This window comes from Macrobrachium nipponense, chromosome 41, assembly GCF_015104395.2.
Source record: "Macrobrachium nipponense isolate FS-2020 chromosome 41, ASM1510439v2, whole genome shotgun sequence".
NCBI lineage: Eukaryota > Metazoa > Arthropoda > Malacostraca > Decapoda > Palaemonidae > Macrobrachium > Macrobrachium nipponense.
The window spans coordinates 36,574,443-36,596,393 of record NC_061102.1 but is presented as its reverse complement, the minus strand read 5'-3'; the positions used below and the strand labels follow the sequence as shown (position 1 = coordinate 36,596,393).

At 37.7% G+C, this 21,951-nt stretch overlaps 1 protein-coding gene across 6 annotated transcripts in view; it reads left to right on the top strand.

The window, feature by feature from the left end:
* LOC135212693 (uncharacterized) overlaps window positions 1–21,951 on the top strand; it is an 885,471-nt gene that overhangs the window by 840,108 nt on the left and 23,412 nt on the right. For all 6 annotated transcript variants that reach the window (XM_064246375.1, XM_064246376.1, XM_064246373.1 and 3 more), the window contains one exon: window positions 12,848–13,013. In XM_064246375.1, coding sequence (XP_064102445.1) covers window positions 12,848–13,013 — 166 coding nt within the window. The remainder of the gene's footprint in view (window positions 1–12,847; window positions 13,014–21,951) is intronic.

Here is a 21,951-nt window from a genome sequence, read left to right as displayed (position 1 = left end):
TATACGTGTATATGTATATGTATATGGTGTATATATATATATATATCTATATATATATATATATATCTATATATATATTATATATATATATATATACATATATATATTAACACCACGTGTGTGTGTGTGCACGCACGCGCGTGTGTGTAAGGGGAGAGAGAGAGAGAGAGAGAGTTTGTGTGGGTGAGTGAGAGAGACAAGGCTTAAATAGAGAATGAGAAAGTGAAAACGTTATGATGTTTCTGAACGTGAAAAGAACAGAAATACCCCCAACCCCTTCTCCACTCTCTCTCTCTCTCTCTCTCTTCTCTCTCTCTCTCTCAACAAGAAACGCGTAACCATGGTGTTGGTGTAGAAGCCAGCACTCACTCCCTCCCTCCTCATCCTCCTCCTCCTCTGGCTCACCATGACAGTCGCATCGTTTCCCCAGCTCGAGCTGGATCGCTTCTGTATTGTCTGCTGTTTATCTCCGCTCTTTTCATGATCGTGGAGGCAGCCGCGAACGCTCGGACATTAAGACGCAGTAAGTTCCCATCTTTTCTTTTAAATGCTTAGTTTTTTCTTTCTTAATTTTTTTGTGTTATGAACACTTTCGACGACGCCATCGCTGTGGAAATTTCTTTAGTGTGGATAAATGGGAAGAGGTTATCCCTTTTATCTAGTACTATTTCAATCTCGTTTCAATCTCGTGAACAAATCGTTCCTTGTTGATTATTTATTCTCGGATTGAAGTCTCTCGCCCTCCACTCGCTCGTGTGTAGGCGAAATGCCGGGTTTACGGTTAATTTAAATCACTGATACATTCTATTGTGGTTTTTTGTGATTTAGAAATCGGTATGGAAGTTGGGAAGCTTACGCACAACATATACTGTTGGTTTTGGAAATAAAGTGAATTTATCGGTGAGTGATGATTTTTGAAGGCCAGAAACGCAGTTCGATGTGTTTTAAAGCTGCATGGGAGAATCCATCTCAACTTTAATCTAACCGGTGGCTGAAATTGGAGGTCGAAAAAGAGCCAATATGTTCTTGGCCTTATCAAAGGAAATCGCCCTGTCTCACGAATAGATGAATCTCCTCAGATGTAAGTTTCCCTTCTTTGTTGACGATTCTCCCTCTCTCTCTCTCTCTCTCTCTCTCTCTCTCTCTCTCTCTCTCTCTCTCTCTCTCTCTGTGCGCGCGCGCGCGCGTGTGATGGAGGCTGTGGAATTTTAGTTACCGGAATCAAACCAGTGTTCGTAGCAATTGCATGCAAAGGCTTCGCAATGAATTATGAAAATGGAAAAGCTCAAAGCGACCGCTGTTCACGAGTATCCCGCTTGCATTCCTTTGTGTTCTGGCCTCCATTGCCATGGTTACACCTTGAGTTTGCATAGCGTCTTTTAAGCATTGAAGACATCACTTCTCGGTGGTTAAGTGTCTTAACATGATTTAGTGAGATATGTTCATGGAGCTCATCAATACTGCTTTGAGCTCAGGAAAGCTTGCCGACTAAAAGGCTGACTTCTCCTGATGGATCAAAGCATAGCTGCTCTTTGGAGAAGACAACAAGCAAGCTCTTAGTGAGCGGGAACTGCACCTGTTATGTTTCTTAGTGGTATGGCGGCGTCTGATTGTAGTATGTGGTGATAGGATAGTTCGTGAAATGGCTACAAATGATGAACAAGTTCATAGAAATGGGTGCTTGGTTTCTCTGGTCTCGAGAGCGCTGTGCTGTTTAGTTGTGCCAAAACATAGCTGTATGTGTTGTGTTTCCTTGTTAACTAAATCTTGATATTTCTAAAAGTCCTTCGTGCTAGATTGATCATGTAGGCCGAGAGAGCAGGATGTTTCTGTAACGGAGAACTTGGGGCTGCTCATAGCTCAAGGGCTACACTCTTTGAAAAGCGAGACTTTTGTGTTTATTGTTGGCGTGGCTTAATCCGGCAGGGAGCTACGTGTGTCTCCAGAAGCTGGGAGCTTATTTGTAGGATAGTGAAAAAATTAGTTTTTCGTTGCCTTCTGTACGGTTTCTTTTCAAGGTTGAATATCGTTTTCATTTGCTAACTTAACAGCACAGCAGATATCCCTTGATGTTCTAGACCAGGGGTTCTCAACCTTTTTCCCCTTAAGTACCTCCCTCCCCGCCCCCCCCCCACCACCTCAGTTACAAGACCACCTACCCGAACCCACAGCAAGCTGACATCGAACATAATAATAATATATTGACAAACTCAATATACAATGGCATAGGAAAGGATATTATCAAATTATTTTATATTATAATAACATTATTAAGTAGAAGCATGAATTTTACAAGCATTTTACAAGGATACTACAGATACAGGAGTGAAACCGTATGTACTTCCTCACCTAGCAAGATATAATGAACTTTAGTGTGAAGGTTGTGCCTGTTTGTTGCCAAGAATTTTTTCAATTCGAGGAGCGATATTAGTAGGTCATGCTCCACATTAAGTCATGCTCCACATTAAGTCGTGATGAATGTTTCGTTTTCGTGTTCAACAGAGTTGAAAACCCTTGCTCACACTAGTAAGTACTAGGAAATGTCAGCAAAGAGTTCAGGACAACACCTGACACAACAGGGTAAGTCTCACTCATTTTAGACCAGAACTCTGTCAGGGTAGGTGTTTCAAATGCATCTTTTGCAACAGTCATTCACCAACTCTAAGAATTCTTCTTGCATGTTATCTGGGAGAAGTTGCACATTAACAATGAATGGGTTTCTTATCAATTTTGATTCCAGTTCACTCAACTCGGGCAGTAAGACTACAACTCCATCCGCAGAGAAGCTAGATGTGCTTGCGCAAGCTGCACCACATCTGAATTTCCTGTGTTTTTGCTTTTATCAAGTGCCTCCTCAGTCAGGTGTTCAAACATGCTCAGATTTCCATCTTTAACCTTCCCTTCCCAAAGCTCCAGCTTCATAGTGAATGACCTTAGTTTGTCCTTGAAATCAATCACTGTGGCAAAGCGGCCTTGAAGAGACAAGTTAAATGAGTTCAGCCTTAAGAATATGTCGGTAAGGTAGGCCAGTATCTGAAGCCACTGCCTGTCTGACAATTTCTTAGTGAACTCAAGTGGTCGCATTTGAAGAATTCGGTGAGCTCCTCCTTTAGTGATTCTACTCTTGCTACCACATCCCTCGCGACAACCAGCGAACCTCGGTGTGAAAGAGTAACACTTCTTCATCACTTACTAATTCTTGGCACAGTTTCTCCAACTGTTTTTCCTTTATTCTCTCTCTCTCTCTCTCTCTCTCTCTCTCTCTCTCTCTCTGCATATTTTAAGATGTTTTTTGTCAGCGATCCAATTACCCCTGTAAACCTTCCTGTGAACCCATGGGGGTTCGCGAAACCCAGGTTGAGAACCCCTGGATTGTAGGCCGAGAGAGCAGGATGTTTCTGTAACGGAGGACTTGGAGCTGCTCACAGCTCAAGGGCTACACTCTTTGAAAAGCGAGACCTTTGTGTTTATTGTTGGCGTGGCTTAATCCAGCAGGGAGCGTGAGGCTCCAGAAGCTGGGAACTTATTTGTAGGATAGTGAAAAAAATTAGTTTTTCGTTACCTTGTGTACGGTTTCTTTTCAAGGTTGAATATTGGTTTTCTTTACTAACTTGACAGCACAGCAGATATCCCTTGATGATCTAGAGTCTAGACCTTCCCGTTATACAGCTTGGATGAGAAAGTGACGCATCTTGGGAAAACTACGCTTAGTATATTGGTGGAAATCTCTTCATAATATATATGGGTGGCTCAAGATGAAAACTATCGGAATCGCAGCTGAGGGTCTTGTGGCGATTCGAGTTTGTTCATTTCTTGCTCTTTTCCACTAATTTCACCAATTTCACCTAAATTTCAGCGCGCAACATTACGCGATTTACGTAATGTTTTATTTTTAAAAAAAATGCAGAAAATAAAAGCATTGTAAATAAGCGAGCAGTCAAGGTTTCGAAAAGAAAGTGGCTTTGTAGTTTTAACTACGAAACAGTTGTGTTAGAAGACTGAGAGAATATGAGAAAGCTTTAGTACTGTTTGTTGATTATTTGGATCTAAGGACTAACGGACTGTGACGGTCAGGGAATTGAGGATACAGTGTTTATGATGATTTCTGGGACAAATTAGAATTTGTATGATAAATTTTAACCTTTCCTTAAGCCCGCCATTAACGTTCAGTTATGCCTGCGCAGTTTTAATTGCACAGTTGGACTGTTCCGTTCTAACTGAACGTTAGTGGCGGGCTTAAGAATATGTAGTTAGAATAGCTGGTTTTTATGAAGGTAGGTATCCGACTAAGGTATGTTAAGCTTCCATATTTAATTTTCTTCATGAATGAAAAGGTGAATATGCACGTCTAAATATTGTGAGATAAGAAAACAGTTTTGTGTTCATTGAAGAGTGGCTGGTACAGCTTTAATTGCTGCTAGTAAAGGAAACCTTCAGAGTGATTAGCCAAAGGCTAAAAGTATAACATGATGAAACTGAAAGTGAATGAAAGCGGGAATAAGTTCACGAATGCAAATGAAAGCCAGGAAGCTGGAACAGCGAGTGTTGGTATAAGTAGGGGAAGTATAAAAACGGTTGCCTGCAAAAGGTTTGGAATAGAAGAAAAGTGTCTGTGGAAGCAGAAGTTGGATTTGCATAAAAAGATTATTGAGCCACATCTCCTTTATAGCAGTAAAGTACGTTCATTGAACGGGAATAAAGAATAGAAATGATGCTGCTGAGAACAATTAGTTGTGTGTTGCAGACATCAAGGCGGGAGAAAGGTTGAAATGGTTATGGTTGTAGAGATGTGACACAGACACTAGTATAACTCCTCATCCCTATTTGGTACAAGGCAGTGAGACTAAGAATCTCATCCCTTCTCTCTCTCTCTCTCTCTCTCTCTCTCTCTCTCTCTCTCTCTCTCTCTCTCTCTCTCCGTATGCGTCTTTTTGAAGGGCATTTCGTTCTTTTAAAACATGAAGAAAATAGTATGTTTTTACATGGATATGTATCGACTTATTTATTCCGTTTATGATTGTCACTTCTAACTACAAAAAATGCAGTGTCTACTTTATCTGGTAAGGACCTCTGGGTTAGAGCTTTATTAAGTAATAGATGCAATGTGTGCGAGGCTGAGGAAAAGACATTCAGGACAAGACTGTAGAGAGAGAGAGAGAGAGAGAGAGAGAGAGAGAGAGAGAGAGAGAGAGAGAGACGCACGTCAGTACAAAGGAAGGTGTACTGGGATTTACCCCTAACATTTCCATAGGACGAAGTGACGTCAAGTCAAGTCATTATTTCAGACTGAAATGACACCTGCGATTTTCTGCGTCATATATTTTAAAACCTGGTCCGTCCATCATGACTTCCGCATTTACAGCGTCTGTGCGCATCATAGACGTGGGGGATAAAGTCACCCTTTGCCACACGGAAATCATTTCACTTTAAATTATTGTCTTCCTCTTTGCTGATTTTCTAAAACTCCCTTGTTGTCGTCATTTTTCATTCTTTAAAATTAGGGTGAAATACATTCGTTGAAGTCAAGTTTTATGCTTTGAAAAAAAAAAAAATGCGACGAGCATTTTTCTTTAGAAAATGGAGTTTCTGAAAAGGGAAGAAATTTTCCGCTGCTAAACTGCAATTTAAAAAAAGGCCGCTCCAAGGAAATTAGGCTGCCATCAGAGCGTTGCAGAAGTGATATACTCAGGTCTTAACAGAATTACGATCTTCTGATGAAAAATTAACGTAAAACTGCTTTTGTAGGCGAAATCATTTTTTAGCACTTACGTTTTGGTGGTTCAGTTATATATTGATGTAAGTTCTTTTAGATATTACTGATATTGACTTTAGAAGGCTAAGATTTTGGCTTTGAAACAAAACAATATACGAAAAGAAATTCCGCTGCATAATGCAATAAATGAACGACTAGACTATACCATAACGTAGCTTGCTCCCTCCCTTGCCTTTATCCATTTCATATGTCTTTGACTCTGATTCAGCATTTTAGCTGCTTTTCTGTTTAGATTTATACGCGTATTTATTGTCGTTTGTGTGGCCGGCTGTATCTACTCAAGATTCAAAGAGAAATGGCGAGAGACACAAAATTGAAGATAACAGAACGAAGTAGACCCACTCAAAAGGACTGGGATGGCTGAGGAGAAAAACAGAATAGTGGCCAATGTCCGTCTCATCTTTGAACTGCTGAACAGAGAATGAAACACCTGTGCGGAATACTTTAACGAATTCGGTCAGTCAGTCGGCCTAAACAAAATGCTCGTGAGTTGCGTATTAACATATTGTAAGTACACTGTGCCATTTGGCTCATATGCTTCCGCGGTTCCAAGTCCCTCTTGTTCCACCGCTTTATTCACATTCCACACCCAATACTCAGTTGGTCTGTCTTCCTTGCATCCTCCCGAAACTAAACACGAATTAAACACGCCATCTACCGTACTGCCTTCTCTCCCTCCATGTGTCCAGACCGTCTCTAAATACTTGGCCACGTTCACTGCGATGTTGAGCGTTCACTTTCACCTCATTATGTCACATGGCGTGCGGGTTCGAATCCTGACACGAGTCTCGGAATTTCTTATTAGTTTCATTTGGATATTAGATTGTAGTGACAAACGTACTCGGAAAGTGTGAAGACATCGGGAAGTTAAGATGCCTTTGCGGCTATTACAAATACATATTGGTATTTTATAAAAGAGAAGGCAAGGAAAGTTTTGTCCGGCATTGGCCAGGCCTTGGATGTAGCCTCTGTCCCGTTTAACTATGGATATAACTTGGTAATTAATAAAGATTATTAATACACGTACGCTAGTATGTGCTTTATTCCATTTTCCTCGTTAAATAAAGAGGTTATGTGGAAATAGTCTCCAATTGAAGACTCGGTTGAATATGTTTGATGATAATTTGTGGGTGTTGCCATTGCGTGTGGTTTTCAGTTTTTTTTTTTTTTTTCCCTAACTTGTTTGACTTTTTTCATTGGCTTTTGCATAAAAAGGAAAGTCTCTTTTTCTCTTTAAAAGAGTTGAGTACTAGAAAACGATGAATGTGTAACTTGAGAGAGGAAATAAGGTTACCTGAGAGCTCTGAACGGCCACTGGGCTGTTGAAAGCGTTTCAGACTCGAGTGCGTCCGCTGGACATCCATCTGAAGAGTTAATTAGCTGTAATGGGAACCGAACCTGGTTCTGGTGTCGTCTGCATCAAATCCGCTGCCAGATGATCGAATGGGAAATTTCTCGTGCCTTCGTCGGTTTCGACGATTGACGCTTTTTCCCGGTAGCATTTACAAGATATCGCAATCAACATCACATCATAGCTTTTTGAATGTTTGGGATGCTGACGGTTCAACATCACATCATAGCTTTTTGAATGTTTGGGATGCTGACGGTTCAACATCACATCATAGCTTTTTGAATGTTTGGGATGCTGAAGGAAATAACATTTATAACTCGTCGGTTTGAGTGGACAGTTTAGAAGTGACGTCTTCGTGGAACTGGAGAGGATTTTGGACCCGCAAAAATCGGAGGGTGTCGAGATGAGACAATGGAAACGGAAAAAGTTTAGTCCTTTGATGGGAGACGAACGTTGCCCCAAGTTTGGTGACAATCTCCAAGTTTTTGAAAGGCCACAGAATAGTGTCTGTGCGCATGCGCTTAGGGACACATGGCTCTGGCTCTGAATAGATACACGACTACATTATCACGTTGTTCATGTTAATTCCTCTGTGTGTGTGTGTGTGTGTGTGTGTGTGTTGTATTACGTATATGCTTTTGCAAGCAATATGTAAAAATAGTTTAATGAAATGGTTATGTATACACTTCAGAATTACTGATTTAATTTGCATAGGTTATAAGTATAATTTATCCAATTTTCATAGGTTATAAGTATAATTTATCCAGTGAATAGGTCTGTATGTGTTATTTATTTAAGAATGTGATGTAATAATATATATATATATATATATATATATAATATTTATATATCTATATATATATTATATTATATATATATATATACGTACACCATTGCTTATACCCTTGCTTATAGGACAAATAAAATTAAACAAGATTAGAAGTGCTTTTCGGGCTAGCTGTCAATGAAATTAAAATGCACAAGACAGAGAATGGTTGAAATGCAATGTTCCGAACCCAGCAAGATCAGGCAGAGATTAAAATGGTTGCATTCGATTGTAAATATGAATAACTACCGGCGGTTTCACATGAGAATGAAATGTTACTTTTCAACATAACATAATTAGTTCCAACGTTTTCCAATCATGATTTTTTAACTAAGACTTGCTGTAACATTCGAAACTGATGTTTGTTCAGTTCTAACGCATTTCATGATTTTGCTATAGAGACGAAGCTCTCTGTTCAATATTTAGACATACAATCTTTTGAAACTTCTTAAAGCTCATGTTAAAAGTCAACACAAATTATATATGATAGAAAATAGATGTGATTCGATAAATATCAAGTATATGAAACAGTTGTTCAGTTGCAAACTTGCACATACGCTCTTTTGACACATCGTTAAGCTCATTTTAAAAGTTAACACAAATTGAATTATATAGAATTTACGTGATTAGATAAATATGGATTGGGGTGTTTTGGCGTTTCTACTTTTTTTTTGCATGATTATTATTTTTAAAAAATTCATAATTTGTATTATTTTATTTTCATTTCTATTGTTATATTATTTTTGTTGTATTAATTTTATTATTTTTATTTTCTTTATTTTTATCTTATGTTTCATTTTTTTCCTTTTTTATGAGTGTTTGTTACCAAATGGAACATCACAGATGAAACACTTGACTTGGACAAAGGATTTTGCCTTGTGATTAGACAGAAGCTAAGGCAAAGCCTCCATAGACTTCATGTGAGAGAACGTGTGGGACCACTTCTTCCTTAGGAAGGTATACAGTGTCCTACTGTGTATACTATACACGGTAGGACACAGTTTTTTCAATCACGGGGAAGTTGGTCAGATGGGTCCTGGTTTTTCGAGGGGGTCGTGGTATGTATCTATGTGTATATATATACATATATATTATAATCTATATATTATATATATATATATATATATATATATTATATATGTGTGTGTGTGTGTGTGTGTGTGTGTGTATATATATATATATCTATATATATATATATATATATATGTATATATAATATATCTGAATATAATATGGACTTGACTGCATATTATGACAATCACAGACAATGTACGGATAGAATGAAAGATAGATATGGCCGCTAAAATGCTTTAACAGTTAGGGTAAGACATTTGTACAGACGACTAATAATTCACTGTTGCCAATTTAGCGAAGTTTGACAAATAAGCTGATGCCTTTACAAACTATTTCCATGAATTCTAATTGTCATAGTAATGCAATAAGGATAAAATTGCTCTAATATTTATGTATATATATTGCAAATAGATACGCCAAATTCACTTATTTCCGCGGCTTTGTGTTGGTATTATCCCGAGTTTGGAGGGTAAAAACATACATATTGGCAACAGTGAATATCATCCACCATCTGATTCCTTCTTACCGATTTGTCTTTCGTCTTCATCTTAGTCCAGTTATTCTACTCTTTGCTGGATCACTTCCCTGATCCGTCTCTAATCCTTCTCTTCATGGACTGAGGCAAGCAACGAGATGGATGGATGGGATAAGGTATTATTATATCTTCTGTAGGAATAGTCTTCTATGAAACTTGAGCGCCGTCATGCAATCTGTCTGATGTGAGATTTTTTTTTATTGCTAATTTGATAAAAATGCTGTTGCTGTCCTTGGCGAGAAGGATTGTTGTTTATCAGGTCAAAAACTGGGAAAATTGTTCATAAACGACAGAATTTAGAGTGATATTCAGATGACTTTTTTCGCTTGAAATGAAAGTAGGTAAAGTTGCAATGGAATTCCATCACCTAGGCGTTCAAGGATATGCTTATCAGAATCTTTGAAGGTTTCCCTCTAGTGAAAGTTGGGTTAATTTCTATTTTCATGACTCAGTTTAAAAAATATTGGGGTTGTTGTTGTTGTTGTTGTTGATTTTGTTGTTTTTAATCAGCCTTTAAAGTGTCAAAAAGCAGTCTTTCATGAAAATTATCCCTACTGTTGTGTACAAAATGTCGGTCTGATTCTGTCTGTAGTGGAATTCGACCCTGTGTGATTTTGCAGTTTCCTTTGAGATAGAGCCTGGTGGTCTGTCAAGAGGGGAAAAGGGAAAAGCTTCTTACCTTCGAGAGAGCTTCGTTTTGTTTGTGCTGCTTTAATAGAGAGAATCTGTCTACTCGAGTATGCTAACCCGCTCTTCTTCTTCTTCTTCTTCTTCTTCTTCTTTGTGTTTCGAAGACACAAAATTCATCTACCGTGAAAAACGAACAGTTATAATTACATGTATTATATACACTGTTAAACAAGGATTTCATTATTATATTAATTCAAGTGTTTTCAGCAAGGCCAATTTTATGCACAAGTGTGGTTCGTAAAACCGTTCCAGTAATATTACGCAAAGAACCGTGAATCCCTTCTCCTCATTCTTCTTGGAGTAGAAGGTAACAAAGAGTGAAGAAAAGCTCATCGATAACTGATCTATCCCTAATTTCTGGAATAGTCAACTTGGATCACGTCCTACTGTATTTAATCTTCAGTTGTAGACCCCATAACAGAAGAGGGAGGTTAGCAATTAAAAGAGCTGAGTAAAAATCATATGCTTATGTAGTTATCTGCTATGCAGTTACCCATCCATCAGAAGTTGTTGCATAATAGGGCTTTTTTTCCCATTTGTTTCGTAAGTTTTACTGACACGAGGACCATTTTACGAACCTGCAGTCAGTAATTTTAGGTTGCAAGTATAGACTAAAAAATAACAATACTTCGCTTACCTATTCTTCTAATTGTACTGCTGATTATTTTTCCCGGTGTTGCCCGTAACCCTTTGTAAGAAGTGGCCTTTGAAGGTGTTACCTGTCAGTTTCTGACAGAATGACGCTCAGGATTGAGGTTCTTGGTCTCAAACCCACCTTAGATAGAGTATTCGATCGTGTTTGTTTCATAATTGCCAATTTTCCAGACTAACGGAAACTATACTCTGTTTTTTTCCATCTGTCCATCCGTCTGTGGTGTTTGCGTATGGTAACACTGCGTCCGGGGCTTTAAATAGTTACGCTATGTGTAAGTTTGAGGTAAACAAAAGGATATCTGAGCGTACATTTGCAACTGAAAAGTGATTTAATAATTTACTGTATGCGAATTACACCGTTAATATTCGAAATAGGATTATTATTAATGTTGAATGAAAGCTGAATGTAACTATCTAAAGCCCAGGACGCAGTGTTACCATACGCAAACACCACAGGCGGATGGACAGATGGAAAAAACGGAGTATAGGTAACAAACTCCCAGTTCCTAAATGCTTTATAACAGCTAGTTTCAAGATCGGGCCAGTATCAAAGTTTTTTGAAAGTTGATCATTGGCCTTGAGTCCAGTCTTATCTCGATTTATTCTTGTGCTACCTTTGACACGCAACCAATTCGTTCTGCATACTCGTATGTATAGATTGCGTAAAGTAGGTATTCGGAGCTTCCTATTTTATCTGTATAACAGTTATCTCTTGGTGACAGGCAACAGAGACTTGTGGTCGACAGCACTTTTGGAGAGGCTAGACTTTGTATCTGGTGTTTTTCTCTGTATTGTTCACAGACCATTTAGTCCTAATAGAGATCCAAAGTAGAACAAATCAGGTGCTTGTGTAGTCAGTCGAGAAAAAGACGAAATTCCAGTAAAAGTAACATTTTATTGTTTACCCGATCCCTTACTGTTCTCCAACTTCACGGTTACCTCTGCTCAGGGAACACTACTTGATAGATCTATATACTTGATAATATTTTATGTTATCTTCGACTTCAAACTTTTGAAATGTGACCACCCAGTGCAACTAGAAAATTAGGAATTGTTCGTAAGGTTTTCTAACTACGGAGATGATAGTGCTAATGCATCATGCTCCAGATCTATTGTTATTAATTCTTATTGTTTCTTCACTTACGTTTTTATCTTTTTCATTCATCGTATTGTTCTGTCTTCCTCACGTTTGAGCCTTCTGTTGTGTTAAGGCTTTCATGTCTGTCATATTATATTTTGTGCTCATTCTAAATTATATTAACAATAATGGTTTGAATATTTTCGGGAACTGCTCTATTTCTGTTTTAATGTTGATTTTGAATACACAAGTATACTACAATGAATTATATCGTCTAAGAGAAAAAGAAAATTGTGTGAAAAACATATTTCATTGATACCCGCAGCTGTTGGTACATAATGCCACTATTTTTCTCTGTAATGGGTATCAAAACCTGAGGGCCAGTGGCTGAACTCTTGTCATGCAAAACTGAGTATTTGAGACAAGACATTTAATTTCCACCAATGAGTTTTTTTTTTTTTCTTTCTTTCTTTTCGAAAGTATTAGTAGACTTCCTCACACGCTATTAGGAAATGTCTATTAGGAAATGTCTAATTATGCATAATTAATGGCAAATATACAAAAATAATACATGGTTGATAAATGTGACGCATGTTAGCAAAATAATCTAATTTTACGGACGGCTCACTGTTGATCTTTTTATTACATTTACCAGACAGGCGGATTTTTACTCATTTTTATAGGTAATTATGCATACTACTTTAAACACGAGAAGGTCATTGTTCCTACAAGAGCATTAACCCCATTTGCTCATTCTGCGTTTATAAAAACAGAATAGGTCATTGTGTAATACCTGACATTCCAGTCATATTCTATGATCGCAGATAAATTGTAGTGACAGCCTTTCTCTCCTCCGTCTTTTGCAGGTGTCAGTGGACGACCGAAGACAGCTGTTTTCTGCTGGGAAGCTAAATACCGACGCCAGCATGTCGGCCTACGGTTCAATAGTTTATCAAATGAAAGACGCCAACATGGAGTCGAACAACACCTGCGAGTTCGTCTACAAGGCCCTCAAGGTCCTCAGTAGAACAGGTGAGAGAACGGACGATGACTGAATAAGAACAGGTGAGAGAGCGGATGTTGACTGAATAAGAACAGGTGAGAGACAGATGTTATCTTATAAAGAACAGATGACGACTTATAAGAACAGGTGAGAGAGCGGATGATGACTGAATAAGAACAGGTGAGAGAGTGGATGATGAATAAGAACAGGTGAGAGAACAGATTATTACTGGATAAGAACAGATGATTACTGGGTGAGGACAGTCGAGAGAACAGATGATGACTTAATGACAAAAACTGTTCAAGGCTTCAGAAGCAAATCTTACTAATGTTTTAGTTTATCCAAGAAAATAACTCTTGAATTTTACAATATGTCATTTTTAATTATTCTTAGATGCTTTTTGTATTTTTATGCTCCTGCTTTTCTAAGTAAAATAGTTTATTTTTATAGTTATTGCCCGTAATTTAACGTAAATATCTTTACAGTAATAAGAATGTAGTAATATATTTTACACAGCTTAAATGAAGTTCATTTTTTTTGCTCGATTCATTGTGCCCCTGTGAATGTTTTCGTGTCTTTATAACACTGTCACCTTTGTGTCTGCAAAATTTGTTTACCGATCATGTTTAGTGTACCTGAAACAACATACAAGTAAAGTTAGTTACCAAATCTCATCGTAGATATGCAAGATAAGCTAATGGCAGTATACAGCACATGCAAACATTGGCATGCATATTATATATATATAATATACAAGATTAGGAAGAGGAAATGCGCGTTCGTGGAAGCAAAAGTTGAAATGCGTATGCGTAAAAGTTTTTTTTTTTTTTTTTTTTTTTTTTTTTTTTTTTTTTTTTTTTTTTGTTTTTTTTTTTTTTTTTTTTTTTTTTTTTTTTTTTTAGCCAGCTCTTTTTCATAGAAGTAAGCATTAATGTTGAATATGAAAGAAATAAAATATGATTTGTACGAATCTGTTGGGTTTTTACTGCTTGACCAAACGCCATGTAAAAAAAAAAAAATATTGAAACGACGCGAAAAATGGGATACATTTTTTGGTAAAAATGTTAGCTCTAGAGTAAAGGGAAAGATGGATCAGTCTTTTTAGGTGGTTTGAGCATTTGGAGAGTATGGAAAACAACAAATAATTGAAAACGATGTATAAACTGGAAGTTCAGAGAAAGAAAGGAGGAGAAAGAGATCAAGCAAATGCTAGGTATTGTGTGTGGAAGGAAGTGTTCAGTGTTCATTTGAATAGTGTCGAGTGTATGTTATTCCATCTTGGGTATTACTATATGAATTAACGTTCAATAGTGTCGAGTGGTTGTACTTAATGAATTGACGTTCAACAGTGCCTAGTGGTAGTACTATTTGAATTGACCTTCAACAGCGTCGAGTGGTAGTACTAGTATATGAATCGACGTCGAATAGTGTCGAGTGGTAGTACTATATGAACTGACGTCCATTATGGATATTTGGTGGCAGGCTGCTCATCCTTGATGCAGCTGTGAAAGAATTAAATTGTTATTGACCTGTATTCTTGGTCTACTTCCGAGCTATCAATAGCAGCTGAAACTACTCTCATGTAGAAAAAAAAAACTACTGGTATGTAAATATAGATGCTTCTGTGGACGGAGTAATCCGAGATGTCAAAAAAAAAAACAAAAAAAAAACACACACACACACACACACATAGATGCAGATGAAAAGTTTGGCAGTAGGAAAATGGGTCACTAAAGGAGTTATTATAATTAGGGATAGTGACAGGGCACCGCTTCTGCTACGTATCCATACTTTCCTCACCCTTTTAGTTCTTCGAATACTACAGTGTTACACACTTGTAAATATTTCGTCTCTACAGCTCCCATCTTCTTTCTTTAATTCACATTAACATACTTTGCTTCCTTAGAGGAGAGTTGGTTCAACAAACCGTTTATACATCCTTTCCTGCTGTCTTTCTTGTTTCACATACTCCGTGACACCTGTTCTGTCATCATACTTACATTGGAACCGTCAGCTCCCAAATACGTACACACATCTATGTACTTCTTACAGACAAAAACAAACAGACGAAGGAACTAACAGAACCTCTATACATCACCTCTTGCCCTGAAGTGATCGTACTAACATGGCCTTGAGACTCATATTTCTAAAAGCTCAAGGTGAATTAGTCTGGAGAACTTGAAACTATCCATGTGAGTTCCTAGATGAATTGCTTTAATTATAAGCCGTAAAGAAGGTTCTGTGTTTTGTCTCTCTCCAGCACAAGGGTTAACTTTGTACGACTTAGATTTTCTCTCTCTTGTTTTGGGGATTGTTTGAATAAACCTGTCTTAATTTATGAAATCAGGGTGACGCATATTCAAAAGTCGAGCAGCTTTCTCTCTCTCTCTCTCTCTCTCTCTCTCTCTCTCTCTCTCTCTCTCTCTCTCTGTCGTCTCTCTCTCTCTCGTCTCTCTCACTCCATCTACTCCTCTCCTCTCTCTCTCTCTCTCGTCTCTCTCGTCAATCTTCTCTCTCTCTCTCTCTCTCCTCCTCTCTCTCTCTCTCTATCTCTCTCTCTCTCTCTCTCTCTCTCTCTCTCTCTCTCTCTCTCTCTCTCTTTTTTTTTAAGTCACCTTAAAGATATTATGAGTTGTTGAAGAACGATTAATGGAAAACTTTGACAGGAGAGGTGATATCTATGGTAATATATTTAGGCAGGCTGTTATCTTTTGCTCCTATTCTAAACTGACTCACAAGTTACGCCTTTATGAACCAATCTACTGAATACAGTACATTAATACTTGACTGAAAAATAGATTAAGCTAAAATAGATAAATGAGTTTTGACATAGTTCTAGTATGAAAACAGTACCGACTGACCTGGATACCGATATCGATATCTACGGGGTGGTCCGAAAGTCTTGTTACCCCTACCAAAAAGTACCAACTAGAGGAGCGCCTCGGTGGCGTGGTTGGTATGGTGTTTGCGCCCCACCTCGGTGGTCGCGGGTTCGATTCTCGGCCATTCCATTGAGGAGTGAGAGATGTGTATTTCTGGTGTTAGAAATTCACTCTCGACGTGGTTCGGAAGCCACGTAAAGCCGTTGGTCCCGTTGCTGAATAACCACTGGTTCCATGCAACGTAAAAACACCATACAAACAAAAAAACCAACAATAGAGGTACTACAAGTATTGCAGTAATACAAAATACATATCCTGGATTCAGGTTATTCACTGTACGAACAATGGAACGAAATAAGAACACTAAAACAATAGAAGAACACGTAATATAGTAATAGAGAAGAAGATGTCCTGGATTCAGTTTATTTGCTTTCATTGATACTGTTACACCATCATTTTCGTGGCACAAAATGATGCAGCGCCATGTTCTCTTTTATATTTGACGAAGCTATACTTTGGTCAATGTCGCAAATGCTGCCCGAACCACTTCCTTATATTGTTGGGTATTTTGGTATCGTTCATGTGAAACTTTCTCTTCGGTAGGGGTAACAAGTCGTTCGGACCACCCTACTTTATCAGATGACCCGAAACACCTGCGACTTGACTTAAACTGCTGTTTTTATAAATACTGCTGAAACTTATTTATAATTCGTGTCCCGTCTTGCCTTGTTTTAATTTTTTATTCGTCTTTGATATTTTCAGATGTTAATTTAGTTGACAACATCAGTTTGAATTATCTTTTTTACGCGAACGATCAAAAGGCAAAAAGTCATTGTGTTTAATTAGTGTTATAAATATGAGACTTCAGTAATAATAGCCAAGTGACATTTAGGTACAATTCTTATTTATAGAAATGCCAAAAAATATTTTTTAGACGTGAGTGCCTGGGTTAAAAAAGAAAAAAAAAAAAGAGAGAGAGACTGTCTCCACAATAATAAAGCCGTTCTGTCGCCTTCCCTTCTTTCTGTTTGGAGGTTGAAAGTTTTCTAATAAGCAGTTTACGGCACCTTTCCTCTCAGACTGACGAGCCAGATTTCCATTGCGAGTTTCGATCTTGCTTGTGAATCAAATGGGACCTTCAGTGTGATAAATGCATCGATTTCAAATCTCTACCAATTCTAATGTTAATGACGAAGATCTTGAGGCAGGGAAATGAATAAAACAAAAGTTCTCGACAATAACAGCTGGAAAATTCCTAATTAACAAGGAGTGCCATTATCACAAATGTGACGCTTTATCCCCCCGTCCCGTCTCCCCTTGCATCTATTTATAGAATAGAATAGCGAATATAAAATGTAGGCCAAGGGTTGGGACCTCTGAGGTCATTCAGCGCCGGAAATTGACAATGAGAAGGTTTGGAAGGTGTAATAAAAGGCAAACCTCGCAGTGACACTGTCAAACAATTGTTAGAGAGGGTGGAGAGTCAGAGGGAAGAGAAAGAATGTGAAGAGAGGAACAGTAAAAGGAACGACAGACGTTGCAGTTGGGGCCAAAAGGACGTCGCAAAGGACCTTGAGTCATGCCTACAATGCACCACGCAAGGTGCACTGACGGCGCTATCCCCCTACGGCAGCTATTGCTAATGATGAGTAACGGACTGCGACTGACTGACAAGATTTGTCGTAGCTTCGTGGAAGACTTGAACCTACGAAACGAACCCAGCGCCCAAGTCCAGTGTCCTGAGTCAATTTTTACGTAAACGAAAATTAACAATCTCGTGAACAGCAGGGAAACCCCTTTTTTTCCTGTATTCCACACAACTGTTTTGGGTTACACCAGTATCTAGTGGACTGCTCTAAAAGATGTTCTCAGTAGTTAATGTAGTAATGTAATAATGTAAATGGGACGTTGTTAATTCGCTCATTTTAAAGAAGAATAAAGGATTAGATAAACGAGAAAAGTTTTGTTTTCTTTTGAAACTATTTTTGACCACAGTAACTTACATTATAATTCCTGTGGCTTTTTCTAATCAGCTCAAGATTAACAGACATCTACGATATCTAGGCCCTGCTTCCAATTAAAAATGACTCATTGCCTATATATATTGCCTATATATATATATATCTATATATATATATATATATATATATATATATATATATATATCATATATATATATACATACATATTATATATATACATACATATATATATATATATATATACTGCATACATACATATATATTATAACACCTAACATACATACATACATACATACATACATGTGTATATGTACTATATATGTGTGTGTGTATTTTAGATTCAGTAAAACTTATTCATCTGTATATATAATTTTTCAAAACGACTGTACTTTTCCAGTTGCCAATTCGTCTGCATATGCAACTTTTTACAATTAATTTCAGAGCAAAGCATTGTAATTTGGAAGGTTGTCACCGTTATGGAACTCGGAAACACCGAAAACTACGTTTCCCCAATCTTCCTGTCTAGGTTTTGGGTCCCTTTTTGTGAAATAGGAGCTGACTTTTTAATGCTTTTTTTGGCAATTGGTCATTTTTAATTGGAAGCCTGGCTTAAATATCGTCCACGTCTGTTAATCTTGAGAAAAAAGGTGTTTCCCTGCTGTCCATGAGTTTGTAAATATCTGTTACGTAAGAAATTACACATATATGTGTGTATATGTATATATATGTATACATACATACATACATACATACATACATACATACATACATACATACATACATACATACATACATACATACATACATACATACATACATACAAGATTAAGATTCAGGTTACGTCAGTGTGTCGTCACGTAGAGATGTGTGTTTATCGAAAAAGTTTATATATGTGGGTGACGTGTGGATTAGGTCAGAGGGAAGAAGATGCTCTGTATTTTTTATGGTATGGAGCTGACCTTTGAAATATACAAAGAATCTATGGCTTGAGTTGGAACAGAGATTTCGTGAGCAACTGCTAAAAGCTTAAAGATGAGATGTGAATGTCACAGGTGTCTCTACTGGGAAGGCCAGTTGGACGTAGATCCTTCGCAGACTGGAGTGTCTGAACGTTTTCAAAAGCAGAATTGGTATTTGAGAGTGAATGTTAGACTTTCGACGTTGTGGGAGGTTGAGATAAATGCAGTGTCACGCAAAAAGTTACTTGCTAATGATCAAGAAACCTATTTTTGTGCAGGAAATAGATGGAAAGATCGTAGGATATTCCTTTTTTAGGTATATGATGGTTTCATTGTATATTTTACCGAAAAGAATACCTACTGTGGAGTTACATATTATATATAAACGATAATTTCACAAATCACCGTCAGAAATTTCTAATGAACACTTCAGTTGAAATATTTTTTTATAAAGTAAAATGCATAATCATGAAAATATGTTTAAGTTCAGCGTTTTATTTTTATAATTCCATATTAGATATGAGTGAAGGCGTTTGTTATATCATTACCATTATGGTATATTACAATTTTGAATTTTCGTGTTAGTTTTGAGTTTTTGCATTAAACTCTTATAATAAATCTCTGTTATTGCTGTGCTGAATATTCAGAAAAACCAAGTTCCCAAATCTGATCAGCTGATCTCGTTCCATGGTTCCACCCGGTATGCATCGTTCAAAAGAATTTCAATTAATGTCCCCCAGAGAGTTTATTACGTTATTATGCAAGACTTTCTGCCTTTTTTATTGTTGGATGTTATTCATTCCAGTAGTAACTTGGCACATTTTGCTCAGATAGCGTGTGGTATTTTCAAATTATCCGCCATGTATAATATTAGGACACAATGATCCTTATTTATGTATCTTCCCTTCTATACAGTAATTGACCTCATTTTTCACTAAGGTGAAAATACAATTGAACCTGACACTTTTATCAGCATTATGAGTGCACTGGATACATGACACCTGTGTTGGAGACATCTTGTTGTTCAAGTGGTTAATCGACTTGTATAAAATCAGGTGTATGATTGACGTTTCGCAACATTTTCTCTTCATTTCAGTCATTAAAATTTCATATTAGACCTATTTTTTCTGTTTAGTGATCTCTTATTTTGGGACATCTTTTCTCTTGCTGCTGCAACGTGGCCTCCCTGTATCTGTTTCTGTAGGTACTACTTCTCCCAGTGTTCCCTTGACGTTAAGGCGAGAAGAGAGAGAGAGAGAGAGAGAGAGAGAGAGAGAGAGAGAGAGAGAGAGGGCCATAATTCTCCTAGGCTCCCTTGTCACTATTTGCTTTTATCGTCTTCCAGATTTTGGAATTCACTTCAGCTCCATTTTCTTGAAGCTGACCTATCGCTCTCTGCCCTTCTTTTCTACTTTTCTATTTATCTGCTCTTCCCATTATTTGTTTTTTCTTGTTTGGGAGAGGGGATGGGTTAGTTATGGACAGATCATTCCCTTTTCCTTTCGCCTTTGTAATTAAAAAAAAAAAAAGGTGGTGGCAAGATTTCCTATTTGGTCATGATTCACAGACTTTAATTAAGCAGGGATATCTGGGTATCGTCCCCATTGCTTGAACCTCCTGATGAGTGCATGATAGTTACTCATTTTACAAAAGTCCCCGCTTTCTCAGCATAGCATCAGAGATCTCTTGCTCCATCTAGAGTAAATCTGAGCACTCTTCGTCCAAACATTCTGTGGTTATCGATGCTCATAAATCTCAAGGTGCAGTAGAATTAAATCTAGTAACTTGGTCTTGTATCCTATTGAAAAGATGATTTTCTCCTCTCCTGAGCTTCTGTTTTATAAATTCCAATCACCTCCATCATTACTTTGCTTCTATCTATGCTTATATTTGCTATAATTTCTTTCTGAGATGTGCTTTGAATTTTACCTGCCTTTTCCACAAGTATAATAACCTTCCAGTACAACCGTAAACAGGGGTTAACGAAAACTTGTTTAGCTTTGGTAAGTAAATATCTCCGGATGTGATGAGATAGAATCTACTAAAAGGTATAAATATCACTTGTCCACCCTCCTGAGGCATTAATGATTGAAAAAAACAGGTGAAGGAAAGTAACGCCTTGGATTACTTCCCTTATACTTATGTCGTTTTTTTATAGTTTAATTATTTTTATTGGGCTACATCTGATCGGAATCTTCTCGCTTATAAATGTAACTTCTCAATTGTTCTGAGGGAAAATATCTTGAGAGTTTAGTATCGTATAGAACTATTAAGTTTAATTTCAGCACCAACTGCTAGGCATCTTCAGGATATTGGTTAAGCTACCTAACGCCAGTTTTTGTTAGAAAAATAAGTAGCATTAATGAGAGCAGCGGCAGTCCTTGATGGGGTGAAGAGGAAGGGAAGGAAACATTGCTTGAAACGCGTAGAATTCATCTAGAGACATAGCAACCAACAAATGGCGGAAGGTGGAGGCGTGAGGACGGAATGTCAGACAGGTGAGGTTAATATCCTGGAACCTCCTGCTGCTGCTGCTGCTGCTGTAGCTAAAAACTGATAAAGCGTTATTGTTCGGAGGTTGCTTGGAATTTCATCGTGTCGTTTTGAAATGGGATACCATTCAGTTCCTGCTGCATTGAAATGGAGTAGGTCGGTATTGACAGTGGTTGGAACAGTTTTATTAAGGGATACAATGAAAGTCTGTTTTGAGAGTGGTTGGAACAGTTTTATTAGGGGATATGATGAAAGTTTTACCCCGTGGCTGTGAATCTTTGTGAAATCTATGAAATACCAAGAGGAACATCACAACGCAACAGGATCTGATAGAGTGGGGGAGTGACATAAAAAGAAAGAAAATAAAAAAGATGGTTCGTCGTAGCCAAATACCAAGAAGAGAGGCGTTGCTTGTTTGCGTGACTTAAATATCCAGTAAATTTCCCTATTCTTCTTAATCTCACCCCTTCCCCCAACCGCCATCCCCTCTCTCTCTCTCTCTCTCTCTCTCTCTCTCTCTCTCTCTCTCTCTCTCTCTCTCTCTCTCTCTCTCTCTCTCTCCATTCACCGTTTCCAGGAGAGAATGAACCGTGAGATACCAAGATGTCTTTTGTCAGTCTTAATATCCGGATGGTTCCTTTTGCCCAGCAG